This window comes from Saccostrea cucullata, unplaced genomic scaffold, assembly GCF_032062105.1.
Source record: "Saccostrea cucullata isolate Sc308-1 unplaced genomic scaffold, CSIRO_AGI_Scuc_v1 ctg3429, whole genome shotgun sequence".
In the NCBI taxonomy this organism is placed as follows: Eukaryota; Metazoa; Mollusca; class Bivalvia; order Ostreida; family Ostreidae; genus Saccostrea; species Saccostrea cuccullata.
In genome coordinates, this window is record NW_026937003.1 from 62,501 (window position 1) to 77,419 (window position 14,919).

General features: G+C 33.8%; 1 protein-coding gene across 1 annotated transcript in view; it reads left to right on the top strand.

Moving 5' to 3' along the window:
- The window catches only part of LOC134247045 (uncharacterized), a gene marked incomplete at its 3' end in the record, with an annotated part of 25,182 nt that extends 11,828 nt beyond the window's left edge, over positions 1-13,354 (top strand). The window contains exon 4 of the mRNA XM_062729386.1: positions 13,238-13,354. Coding sequence (XP_062585370.1) covers positions 13,238-13,354 — 117 coding nt within the window. The remainder of the gene's footprint in view (positions 1-13,237) is intronic.
- Positions 13,355-14,919: the final 1,565 nt, after the last annotated feature.

A 14,919-nucleotide genomic window follows, 5' to 3' on the forward strand; every position in this document is an offset into this window, starting at 1 on the left:
CGGGGAATCCCTGATCTTAAGCCAAGGTCATTTTTACACACCATGCATGAAAAATTAAGTAGGATTTATCTTAAAAATATTTATTTAGACTATTTTATTTTTCTCCAGTTTTTCCTTAAAACATCGTTTCTAAGTTTAATTTTTTACTTACATGTACCGAGAGACTTATTTAAGACAATGCAGGCACGTAGCATTGTTTTTGAAAGTGGGAGGGCCAACCAGATAAATATTTTTTTTTTACTTACCTGGGGGGTAATGGCCAACTTTTTCAAAGCCAAGTTACTTTCACTTCCAATTTTTCCCTACAATTTTTTGATATCAGTATACTATGGTAAAAGGAGGGGGGGCAACCATCCTTTCAATGAACATTTACTATAGTAAAGGTAATGTTGGGGGGAAAAGTGGGGGGGGCAGGCCCCTCTTGGCCCCCCCGTTGCTACATCCCTGCCCTACACTTTCTTTCATTTTGTGTACGCGACGCACAGGTAATTTTATTTACTTTCCTTTTTGTCGTCAGATTACAATGTTAGATTTTGGTATTAGGGCGGGGCTCTATAGATTATATAGTGAAAATACATGTATTCTTTGAAAATCTTCTTCTCTGCTCCTAGGTTTTAAATAAACTAACTAAGTGTTTAGTTATGATGAGCAAGAGTGTCTCTACCAAAATTGTGAATTTTATGGCCCCAGGGTCAGGTGTTCTGGTGATAGGGCGGGGCTCTAATGATTATATAGTGAAAATACATGGATACTTTGAAAATCTTCTTCTCTGCTCCTGGGTTTCAAAAAAACTAACTAAGTGTATAGTTACGATGAGCAAGACTGCCTCTACCAAAATTGTGAATTTTATGGCCCCAGGGTCAGGGTGTCTGTTGTAAGGGTTGGGCTCTATTGATTATATAGTGAAAATACATGAATTCTTTGAAAATCTTCTTCTCTGCTCCTTGGTATTAAATAAACCAACTAAGTGTAAAGTTATGATGAGCAAGAGTGACCCTGCCAAAATTTTGAATTTTATGGCCCTAGGGTCAGGGGTTCTGGTGTAAGGGCGGGGCTTTATTGATAAAATAGTGAAAATACATGAATTCTTTGAAAATCTTCTTCTCTGCTCCTAGGAATTAAATAAACTAACTAAGTGAATAATTATACCCCACGCAACTAGTTGCGGGAGTATAATGTTTTTGACCCGTCCGTCAGTCAGTCGGTCAGTCAGTCAGTCAGTCAGTCAGTCAGTCCTCTTTTTTTTGTCAGCGCAACTCCTCATAAACCGCTGCACAGAATTTCGTCAAACTTTGCAGGTATTTAGGACACATTGTGTAGATGTGCATATTACCAGGAAATTCCGATTCCATTATTTTTTCCGGGAATTTCCGCACTTTTTAACTTAGGCATTTGGCCATACCTTGAATATAGAGATGAACAGTTTGTCAGCGCAACTCCTCATAAACCGCTGCACAGAATTTCGTCAAACTTTGCAGATATTTAAAACACAATGTGTAGATGTGCATATTACCAGGAAATTCCGATTCCATTATTTTTTCCAGGAATTTCCGCACTTTTTAACTTAGGCATTTGGCCATACCTTGAATATAAAGATGAACAGTTTGTCAGCGCAACTCCTCATAAACTGCTGCACAGAATTTCGTCAAACTTTGCAGGTATTTAGGACACAATGTGTAGATGTGCATATTCCCAAGAAATTCCGATTCAATTATTTTTTCCGGGACTTTCCACACTTTTTAACTTAGGCATTTGGCCATACCTTTTATATAGAGATGAACAGTTTGTCAGCGCAACTCTTCATAAACCGCTGCACAGAATTTCGTCAAACTTTGCAGATATTTAGGACACAATATGTAGATGTGCATATTACCAGGAAATTTCGATTCCATTATTTTTTCCGGGACTTTCCGCACTAAATACTTAGGTTTTTGGCCATACCTTGAATATAGAGATGAACAGTTTGTCAGCGCAACTCCTCATAAACTGCTGCACAGAATTTCGTTAAACTTTGCAGATATTTAGGACACAATATGTAGATGTGCATATTACCAGGAAATTTCGATTCCATTTTTTTTTTCCGGGACTTCCCGCACTAAAAACTTAGGTTTTTGGCCATACCTTTTATATAGAGATGATCAGTTTGTCAGCGCAACTCCTCATAAACCGCTGCACAGAATTTCGTTAAACTTTGCAGATATTTAGGACACAATATGTAGATGTGCATATTACCAGGAAATTCCGATTCCTTTATTTTTCCGGGAATTTCCACACTTTCCAACTTAGACTTTTTGGCCATATTTTGAATATACAGATGAACAGTTTGTCAGCACTTAACTCCTCTTAAACTGTTGTACATAGTTTCGTCAACCTATGCAGATATTTAGGACATATTCAATTATTTTATCCCAAAGAGTTTTGCCTATTATTCAAGAAAATTTCTCACCCCCCCCCCCTCCCCCCCAACCACTTCAAATTAATGTTTGGATTTGTATAATGCCAAGAAATTTTGATTCCATTATTTATCTAGAAACTTCATTCCACATTTAAATGTCCTCATATGCAAGACGTTTTGATGTGAAGATTTTTTTGCAATTGCCGTTTTTGATCTATACTACTCAAGTATGTATTTAAAGTGCACTAGCTGTGCCTTTCATTATGTGTTTCACAGTCAAGTTTTTGGGGAGCGTGGGGTATGTGAGCTAGCTCACTTTTTCTTTCATTATGATGAGCAGGAGTGCTTTTACCAAAATTATTATTATTATTATTATTTTATTAATTTATAAAGCGCAAAATCACATATAGTTTCTATGCGCTGTATAATGGTTTTGCTAATATTTAAAAACAATATATCAATAAAACCTATAAATCTGTTATTGAAAGTAAATAATCGATAAAACAAAAAGGACCTTAAATAAAACATGGTAGTAAGATGAAATTGGTTAACGTAGACAAGGCAAAATAAAATGAAAATAAAAACTGTTATGTACACAGGAAAGTACTTCTGAAGTTGAGTTTATGAGAGGTAATACATGGAGTCCTAGGTGTTATGCTGGAATTTTACATTCATAGATTATATTCAAGCTTGAACAAGAGTGTTTTTAGGTTCTTGCGGAATGATCCATGTGCTTCAAGCTCTCGTAGTTCTAAAGGCAGGTTGCTCCACAGTTGTGAAAATTGTGAATTTTATAGCCCCATGGTCAGGGGTTCTGGTGTTAGGGCGGGACTTTATTGATTATATAGTGAAAATACATTAAATCTTTGAAAATTTTCTTCTCTGTCTCTGGGTATGAAGCAGATGAACTACCTATTGTGAATTTCAAGACTTCAGGGTCAGGGGTACCATACAGGGGGGGAGGGGGAGCTGTACTTATATACTGAAAATGAATGAATTTTTCGAGATCTGCTCCATGGTATTATTCAGATATTTTTGAAAAGCAAGGATGCCTTTTCAAAATTTGTGCAGTGTGTGGATCTATTCCTAAGGGTCAGGAGTTCATGTGTGGAAAGGGCACTACTGATTATTGCTGAATATTACTGATCAGTTGAAATGCATTTTTTGTTCCCATACCCTGCCTATGGGTATTAAGAAATGAAGCTAAGCAACTGCTAAGTGTATTGTTATGATGATCAATGGTGCTTCTTTCAAAATTGTGAATGCCATAGCATCTGGCTTAAAACATGAATCAAATTCAATTAAATTTCAAAGCTATTCATCAAAAAACAAAAAAGATATTGAGATTTTTGTTTCAGCCCTAAAAAGGTTTTAACTCAGTTGGGTGAACAGTTTCTGAGAACACTCGCGGACAAAAAAGTACCGGAGAACAAAGAAGAAAAAAAAGAATAATAACTAGAAACGAAACTCGTTGCGAGCAACGAGCGGTCTTCCGTCTGATTCAGAAAAAAACAACGTAAAATCAGACTTAAAAAGAGATTTTAAAAATCGGACACAAGGGGGATCGAACCCGGGTCGCCAGCGTGAAAATCCATTGCGGTACCCATTACGCCTTTTGGAACCCGCTTCAAATTTAACATTCGAATATCGCAAGATTGGTTTTTTGATTCCAACATACATTACATTTTTTTAAAAATTCAGATTAGAATTGTAAAATGACAGCCAGCTTGCTCAACTTTGCTCAAGATGATCACATCGGAATTTGTTACTCGAGTTTTAACAGTAATTTTTAGGATAGATTATCTATTAGTGATGAACAGATGATACTGTTTTCTTTCCTTTTTTCGATATGTATTCAACTTTTTATTCCATGCAACTCCATATACAGGCATGCCAATGTTATATATTTCTGCACTATTGTCACCATTTGTCTACTACTTAAGTCGGGTCAAGATACATTATTTATGCCATACGTCACAAGTAGTTCTTAACGCTATTCCTTTGAAATATTTGATCTATTTGATAGATTTGATAGGTTCAATGAAAATTAGAAATGTATGTTCTTATAACCGGAATTTCGAGCATTAGAAAGTGTATCTATCACATTTTACAAATATAATATGTATACGGCCAAGTAATACTAATGCTGTGAATTCGGTAAGATTTTCCCCGAATTTTGTATCCTGTTTACCCCCAAAATGCAGATGAGTTACACTTTCATGAAAAGACTGGAATGTTTCACTGAAAAAAAAAATTACTCGCCCTTCAACGGTCAAGGAATCTGATACTATTGATGTTCAATAACTTGCATTTATTTTAAGAATATTTATTATATAACCTTTAATAAACAATCTTTCAAAAAAAATGTTTTTCTTATTTTTGTCTTTTCTATTCATTTAATATGTCACAAGCCTGCGTGGAAAAATAAACAGAAGTCAAGTAATACTTCAGAAACATAGTGAATATTAAGTCAGGCAAGTTTCTTGAAAAGCTATTACTTATAACCATGGTTTAGGATAAGTTTTCCCTGGTGCAAAACAAAAGGTTGTAGTCGTCGTATTTCCACTTGTAGTCATATTGTATTCTGCTTTGAGAAAGCAATTTCAATAGACGTTTGAGGAAACCTCATATTAAAACTATACTCAATGCAAGGTAATTGCGACGTGGCAATCCAAAGAATCCTTTACATTTCATAAATCTTTTTTTGGTAGAAGTTTCATTCATCTAAACGCTCAGTTGACCTTCTAGAACCCGACTTGCTTAATGGCGAAGTTAAAGGAGACCGCCGCCATCTTGTACACGCTTCAGATTTTTAAATGCGAATATCTAGTCTGTGAATTGGTCAATTCTAAAATAATTTATATATTAGGCCTTTCTAGTAGGGTCTTAATTACCATTAATTATATCAAAGAAAAATATTGAAAAACAAAAAAAGTTGAAAAAGTGCACATTTTGAATTCACTTCCTGTAGCGACCGGAAGTACTGACGACGCAAACGAAGGCAAAATTGCACATCTATAACTCATGGTCTATCATCTCTAACAAGTCTCCAGTTAATATCTTTAGCGGTTTTTGAGAACATTCGAAGACAAAATTGCATTTTAAAATCAGGAAATTGCCCATAACTTGGCACTGGTAGCGAATTTTCCAACAAACGGAATTTTATATAAAATTCATATAATGACCTATAATTCCTGAAATTTTCATTGAAATCTATTGAATACTTTACGAGAAATCGCCTGCACAAAATTTTGTCTAAAAAAAAAGAATAATAATAATAAGAAACAATAGAATCACTATAAGGTCTTCCGTGAAGACGGAAGACCTTAATAAGAAACAATAGAATCACTATAAGGTCTTCCGTGAAGACGGAAGATGTTAATAACTAGATGAAACTCGTTGCGAGCAACGAGAGGTCTTCCGTCCGATTCCGGAAAGAAAACGTAAAATCGAGCTGAAAAGTAAAAATAAAAGATTTGCACACAAGGGGGATTGAACCAACGTCGCCACATGAAATTCCAACGCACTAAATATTACGCTATCGGTACCTCTACTCTAAATCTACTTGTATATATCAACGAAACTGTGCTTCTCTCTTAAAATTATGAAAGGCGGGTCACTATTCAAATTTTAGCGCCAAATGCCACGAGTCAATCTTCGACCCTTTTCTTTCGAATTTTCTATTAAATAGGTGGGATAGCTTCAATGAAATTAAAAAAAGAACGTTCTTATAGCCTAAGATTCGAAGTTTAGAAAGTATGTTTAACACATTTTACAATTTCCATATATATGCATGTAACACTAAAGCGGTGCAACGGATATGATTTTTTTTTGAATTTCCTGTTTCTCCTCAAAGTGAACTATCCCGAATAGTTAATCGTAAAAGATTGAAAAGTTTCGCCGGAAAACATGACTCGCCCTACGACTGTCAGGAATCCGATATCATTTATGCTCAATAACTTGAATCAGGTCTTTGAGACAAGAATGCTAAAATAAACTCCATGAAGCGATCTTTAAAAAAAAATTTCTTATTTTTGTCTAATTTATTAGTTTAATATGACACAAGTGTGCATAGGAAAAACAGTGGTTAATATTTATACTGACAAAATTAATTGATATTCTTTTTTGAGAAAGTATTACTTATAAGTATGATTTAAGATCTGTTTTTCGGCGATGCACAAGAGATATTAGGTATCGAATTTCATTTGCACATTTAGTCTTTTTTTTTCCACTTTGAAAACCAGCCAAAACCAATTATAGAAGACGTTAGTTTGACAAAGAACTGCAACGTAAATACGACGTGACAATCCAAGTATTCCTTTGCCTTTCATTTATTCTTATGTTACTTTCGTTCAAACAAACGCTCGGCTGCTCCTTAAACACCTATTGCGAAATGTCGGCGTTGACAGAGACAGCCGCCATTTTGGACCCGCTTCAGATTTTTGAACGCTAATATCTAGAGTTTAGATTTATCACCATTCAAACAAATTATATAGTAAGCATTATTAGAAGGGTTTCTATTAACATACCGAAAATAAATGAAAAATACTGAAAAACAAAAAAGTTAGAAAATGCGATTTTTTTCAATTTGCATCTCGTAACGACCGGAAGTATTGACGACGCACGAAAAGGTGATTCCGCAAACCAGAAAGTCATGATCTATCATCTCCAATAAGTCTCCATATCATATACTTAGCCATTTTCGACAAAAAGGGGCGACAAAATCGCATTTTAAAATCAGGAAATTGTCCATAACTTGGCACCAGAAGCGAATTTTCCAAATTTCTCTTCGGATGTAACAACTTCATATAATGACACATATTTTGTGAAAGTTTCATGAAAAACCGCTGAATAGTTTTCGAGAAATCGCCTGCACAAAATTTTGTTAAAAAAAAGAATAATAATAAGAATAATAATAAGAAACAATAGAATCACTATAAGGTCTTCCGTGAAGACGGAAGACCTTAACTAGATGCGTTCTTGTTGCTAGTGCAACAAGCAGGTCTTCCGACCGACTTCTCTTTATCGTTCTATGCTGTGTCATCCCATGAAATACATTTCAGAATGTAATTTTTCGATTACGTTCATTTACAGTAGTTTCTCAACACAGATCGTGATTGTTCCAGGTATTTAACAAAATATCTCCAAATATAGCTTTTAAAAATCGGCAAAATGTTCCACACATGTTATAAAAGAGTGAAAAGTAATTTGCAACTGAAAAAAGACAAAAAGAAAGAAAAAATTTGGGGAACGCCCCGAGCGGGATTCGAACCCCCGACAGTAAGACAAGGTTTGGTTCGGTCATATCTTTGCAATAAACACACGCATGATAAAAATGAAAACATATATAGATATCTTTGAGAACGTTCTATAAACCCTGTAAATCCGAAAGAAAAATATTGAAAAACAAAAAAGTTGAAAAATTGGACTTTTTGAATTCACTTCCGTTTGCGACCGGAAGTAGGAACGAAAAAAAATGAAGGATGTTCGGCACATCTACATGTGATGCTCTTTCATGTCCATAAGTTTCAATGTCATATCTTTAGCCGTTTTCGAGAAAAGTAGTGTACAAAAATCCATTTAAAAAATACAAATTTCCCCAAAAAACGCGAACGGAAGCAAATTTTGAAAAAATGAAAAACACCTCTGGAGATATTAACCTGGTGCATCTTTCCTGTAAAAATCTTTAAAATCCGTACAGTCACAGCTGAGATATCGCCATAGAAATGAAAAAAAGAATAATAATAATAACTAGATTAGATCTCGTTGCGAGCGACGAGTAGGTCTTCCGTTGAATTTCTCAATAAGATGAGATGTGATTTTGACCGAGATATTCGTTAAAAGAGAATGACATTAAGTTTTCCCTCATTAAATTTAAAGTTTCTCATTTTTATCATGATATTCTGAACATCTTTTGTTCAATAAGGCTTATAAAAATACTCATCCTTTTCGAGACATAAAGCATAAAAAATATAGCATTTTGGTCCCTTGCGACCCCTAATTACGTAACATATGATAAAAATATTATCATATATTGTTGCAAATCATTAAGATGAATACTTTTGCTCCATTAATGTATAACAAAATATTGATCATTAGAGAGTTATAGATGAAAGAAATTTGGCCCCTCTGAGCCCCTAATTTGAGGGGTCAGCCCCTTTTTCTTGATATCAAATGAAAGGTCTTGTGATTTTGAAGATTTTTTGTTCAACACTTATTCAGAGCTTTCTTTTCGTTGTGGAGATATGCTGAATGGAAATAATTAGGGGCCACCCCTACAAGTCGCTAATAGGGCCGTTTTACAAAAAAATAAAAGTATGCATATTTTTTAGAATATTACTCTGACCATCTTTTGTTCAATATTGATTATCAAATTATTCCCCCTTTGTGAGATATAAAGCGTCAAAGATTTGACATTCTAGCCCCTTGTGGCCCCTAATTACGTAACATATGATAAAAATATTATCATATATTGTTGCAAATCGTTAAAATGAATATTTTTGCTTCAGTAATGTATAACAAAATATTGATCATTAAAGAGTTATAGATGAAAGCATTTTGGCCCCTCTGAGCCCCTTATTTGAGGGGTCAGCCCCTTTTTCTTGATACCAAATAAAAGTTCTTTAGATTTTGAATATTTTGTGTTCTACACTTATTCAGAGATTTCTTTTCGTTGTTGAGATATGCTAAATGGAAATATTTAGGGGCCACCCCTACAAGTCCTTAAACACCCAATTTTATGTTAACGCCCCCAAAATCTACCTGATTCAAGATCAATAATTTACCGCCTGTCAATCATAAAAAAAACAATAGCTTCTGATTTGATTGACAGGTCAGCTACCTGTGCTTCTTGATGATCTGAGTTTGCCATGTTTTGAAAACAATTACCTGGTCACGCGTCAAACTCTTTCATGTACCCGCATAGTATACACGCGGGTTAGAAAACTCCAATATGTTTGAATTTTATTTAAAAAAATAATTGAAAGTAGATTATTAAAACATTGACATTATAAAATATTTCTTTTCTATCTTCACTGCTGTTTGTTACTTGTAAGTGTTATATCGTCCACGTTATCTGTAGAAAAAAAAACGCGTCCACAGAAACCAGCTGTATTTGCCGTAATTGGAAGGCCGACGATTTAAAATATTTTTTTTAAAATGGGATATAAGAAAAATATTCAGCACTAATAAACGGCATAGCATAGTTTTAAAAAGATGTTTTATTTTGTACTATGACTACAATCCGCACAGAAATTGATGTCAGAATTAATGCTCGAATTTCCTCGCGTCTGTATGAATAAGTAATGAAAATGTGAAGATAATTAATAGTGATCGATTCTGAAAAGAAATCTTTCTAACAATAAAATTTTGTTAACACACAAAGAATCAAAAATAAGGAATCTTTTGGACAACATTGTTGGCCAGGGAAAAAAAAAAACATTCCGATCGCGGTAAATGCATGTTCACATGCACGACGGATAGGTGGATTAATAATTTTTTTTTTTTTTTTAATATTCAGACCTTTTTAACCAAGTGATTTCTTTTATCGAAGATTAAAAAAGATAAATATTATTGATTTGTAGGTTTTACTCGTGATTTTTTTCTTTTATGTAAGGAAAACATTTTCTAAAACGATAAACTTGTATCTTATTATTTTTTTTCCTTCAAAACATTACCATGATTACGATGAATGCGTTAAGTTTACAAATAAATTTCATATTAAAATAATTATTTTACGTAGTTTCACTCAAAACCAGACACAAAACACGTAATGATGACCCCGATTACCAAACACAGACTTCCTGTGTAATGCTACGTATACACAGATTTTTGACATCTTGGGTATTGGGGGTCTCCAGGTAAATAACACCACTGTTACTTCGACCACTCCCCCTCCTCAGGTAACCGTACGGTAAAAAAATTGGGTCTTTAATGGGGCCATTTTACAAAAATTCAAAGTATGCATATTGTTAAGAATAGTATTCTGACCATCTTTTGTTCAACATTGCTTATCAAAATATTTCCCCTTTTTGAGATATGAAGCGTCAAAGATTTAGCATTCTGGCCCCTTATGACCCCCTAATTACGTAAGATATGCTTAAAAGTTTATAATATATTGTTGCAAATGGTCTAAAATTAAAAAATATCGAAAAATCGAGCAGAAAAAATGATAAAATTTTTTAGACACACGGGGGATCGTACCCGGGTCGCCCGCGTGACAATCCAACGCGCTAACCATTCAGCCATTGGGATCACCACTTCGAGTTTTCAAATGCAAATATCTTGAGATTGGCTTCTTCGATTTTCAAACAAATTACATATTTCGCTTCTGCGAAAGAGTCTCTATTCAATTCTAAAACAAAAATATTATAAAAGAAAAGTTGAAAAATTGCGTTTTTTAAATTCGCTTCCGGTATCGACCGGAAGTATTGACGACGCACGAAAAGGCGATTCTGCAACGCTATAAATCATGAACTATCATCTCCAATTAATCTTCAGTTCATATCTTAAGCAGTTTTCGCTACTAAATCAAGACAAAATTGCATTTTAAAATCAGAAAATTGTCCATATCTTACGACCGGAAGTGACGGCGTCAACGAAAAATTTCCAATAAGGTCCAGATCAGTACCTATCAGATGTGAAAGTTTCATGAGAATTGGCCCAGTAGTTTACGAGAAATCGCATGCACAAAATCGGTAAAATCTGATACGCTTATCGATTACGTTATTTGAACACTTTTTCTAAATTCACTTGTATGTACATGTAATTCTGCAACAGTTAATCTGTCTTGGAATTATGAATGGAGGGTCACTATTCATAATTTCGCGCCAAACGCCACGAGTAAATCTTCGCGCCTTTCTCTTGGAATGTTCTATTAAATAGGTGAGATGCTTATTTATTTATTTTTTTTATTTTTTTTTTTTTTATAATTTTCCTGTTAATCACGAAAGTGGATTACTAGTATTCCAATTACCTACACTTTCATGAAAAAAGTTGTGTGTTTCACCGAAAAAAAATGCCTCGATCGCCCTACGAGGGTCAAGGAATAAGATTCAATTATGTTCAATAACTTGCATTGAGAAAAAAAAATGTTAATATGAAGTCAATTAAACGGTGTTTTAAAAATTATTGTCTTTTTAAAAAAAATTCTTATTGTAACAGTTGTGCATGGGAAAACAGTGGTCACGTTTTATACTTAATATATATATATATATATATATATTGTATCTTGAAAAACTATTACTTAAAACTACATGTACGATTTAAGCTATGTGTTTCCGTGATGCAAAACAAAAGATAATAGGTATTGTACTTCATTTGCACATTAATTCTTTTCTATTTCTACTTTGAGAAACAACTAAAACCAATTAAAGAAGACGTGTAAGGAGGCCTTGAATTATTATATAAATGTAGTTTGACACAGAATTGCAACGTACCTACGCCGTGACAATCCAAGTATTCCTTCATATTTCATTGCTCCTTATGTTACTTTCGTTCAAGCAAACGCTCGGCTGCCTCTGTAGACCCCTATTGTGAAATGTCGGAGTTGACAGAGACCGCCGCCATTTTGATCCCGCTTCAAATTTTTGATTGTTAATATCTCGAGTTTGGATTTATCAATTTAAAAACAAATTATATATTCAGCCTAATTGAAAAGGTTTCTATTCACCATTTTAATATAATTCAAAAATATTGAAAAACAAAAAAGTTGAAAAATTCGACTTTTTAAATTCGCCTGCAGTAACGACAGGAAGTAGAGACGACGTACAAAAGATTGCGTCCTGGATAGTACTTATCACGATCTATAATCCCTGACAGTTTCACAGTGATATCTTTCACCGTTCTTGAGATTAACTGCGGACAAAATGTCATTTTAAAATCAGAAAATTGTCCGTAACTTTGCACCAGACAGGAATTTCCAAAAAATATCTCGGATAAAATAACTTCAGATAACAACACATTGTTCCTGCAAATTTCATGAAAATCCACCCAGTAGTCTTCGAGAAATCGCGTGCACAAAATTAGATGTACGGAAAAATAATAATAAGAAACAGTAGAATCACTATAAGGTCTTCCGTGAAGACGGAAGACCTTAATAATAATAGGAAACCGATGAATAACAGTAAGGTCTTCCGAAGGAAGTCGGAAGACCTTAATAATAGTAAGAAACCGAGTAAAAACAATATGTTCCCAAACTCCATTTGGGGAACATAATAACTGGAAAGTTGTTGCATAATGCTCAAGTGACCTATAAGGCCCATGGGCCTCTTGTTTCTCTTGCTTTTGGGCAACACAGCATCTATTAGTTTATTTTATAAATACTCTATGGATCTTCTACGGATTGTTGTTTTATACTCATGTGACTGTTAATGCCCTTGGGCGTTGTGTCATTAAAAATGTCTGTAAAATATGGTGTTATACCTTCATCACAGCCTTGCATCTCAAGTCATAGTTTTTCTAGTCATGCATTTAGATGTTGAATAATTTAATATGAACAAAATGCCTATACATGTATGTGTATATTCAGATTTTTGAATTGATATGAACGAAATGCCTATATATTCTTCAGATTTATAAAGGTTTTCATGAGAATAAATCTGAATTGCCATTTTCATAAATATTTATGTTTTGCCCAATTTTTTTTTTATTGTCACTCATGACTGAGTCTGAGCTTAAAGTTTGGGCCTCGATTTGGTTTTAATTCATATTATAATAATTATGATACTAAATTGAACATTAATTGTTTTAAATTATAAATAACATCTCTTATCATTATACAAAAATTCTACCAATTGTGGGAAAAACAATTGTCACAGTGATGTTGGATCCAATATTTTACAGGATGATATGGTGGAATGGGACTTTGCAGGTACCCAAAAAAAGATTTCTTTGACGTTAAAGAAAAGGCTTGAATATAAAGAAGACAAGCATTTATTCCCAATCACTGTTAGAACATGGGTAATTATCAATCATTTATATCAAATCGAGGTGTTTGCCACTGGTAGATTTTGAATTTAGATTATCAACTAAATAGAGGATATTCAATGTTTTGTCGTTGAATATGGAATTTATTTATTTGCTTTGCACTCGTGAAAATATAAAAAAAATCCTGTCTCACGAGTGAAATAAATTCCATATTCAACTACAAAACATTGAATTTTCTGTTTATTACATTTTCTTTGATTTTCCCTTTGCCTTATTTGTCTTTCTCTACATACAGTCATAGGCTATGACATCATAGTTGAGGGGATGTCATAGCTAAGTGATACGAGATTGAAAACATTGTAAACATGAATTTTAGCAACATATTTGTGGGGACTTTGGTAGTCTTATTCTCTGTCAGAATGGTTTATTTACTCTCTCTATATATTATAACAGTCCAAGGAATATTTTTACAACACTGTTCATTATGGGAAGGTAAATCGAGTTTTACCGCACTACTGATATTTGTCACATCATGACAGAATATCATTTTGATATCCTTTCACCCTGTGACAGGATATCACTTATTCAGTGGATAAATTACAGTATTTCACTGTTGAAAATGTAATAAAGTTGTTTATAAAACACTTATAAGATGAAATCCCACGCAAGCACAGAAAAATTTATACTACTATAAGTTACAGAAAAATTCCAATAATCTACATTGTATTTTCTACTGAGTTATAGCAGGAAGAAATACAAATATAGGGTGGGGCATTAGAAAGAGTAGATTCTAAAATGTTCAAATTACCCCCCCCCCCCCCCCCGGGTAGGGCAGGACCACAATAGAGAATCCAATTAGTTTTGCATTGAAATATGTAAAAAAAAAAAAAATCTTTTAAATTTTCTTTTCAAGAATCACTGGGTCAGAAAAGGTGAAACTTAGTGGAAGCATTCTGGGGTAGTGTAGAGTCTAAATTATTCAAATCATGAAGTCTAGGGGTTGGGCCACAATTTGTACATTTTTGAAAATCTTCTCAAGAACCAAAGGGCAAGGAAAGATGAAACTCATATGGAATTTATTATTACCAGGTAGTGTAGATTTAAGTTTGTACAAATCTTGATCCCCAGGGGTTGACAAATAATAAAGCAACGTATAATTTCAAAATCATTGTATGCTAAAAAAAATAAACTCGGTTAATACTTGAATGCAACATTTTCTCATGCTTTGTTGTTGTATAAAAAGTCAAGATTAAGAAAAAAAACTGTGTATGCATGTTCTGAGTATTTTCGGCATTTTATTTCTACAGCGAATTTCAAAGCAATTATATTATTGCGATTTTCAATTTAGAATACTGTTTGATAAAATTTTCTACTGCGTATAATACAACTGAACTGCAAATTTTCTCCAGTTTCAGGCTCAAAAGGGGGTGCATATTTTACACCAATGCATATTATACTCTGTTAAATAATATATGCATTCAAGCTTTTTATAAATACTAAACTGATCCCTGAAATTTGCAGTGATGGAATCAGTTGCTTAGAAGGAGTAAGCATCCCCTGTTGACCACTCAGATCGGCCATGAGCCTTATGTATTGAT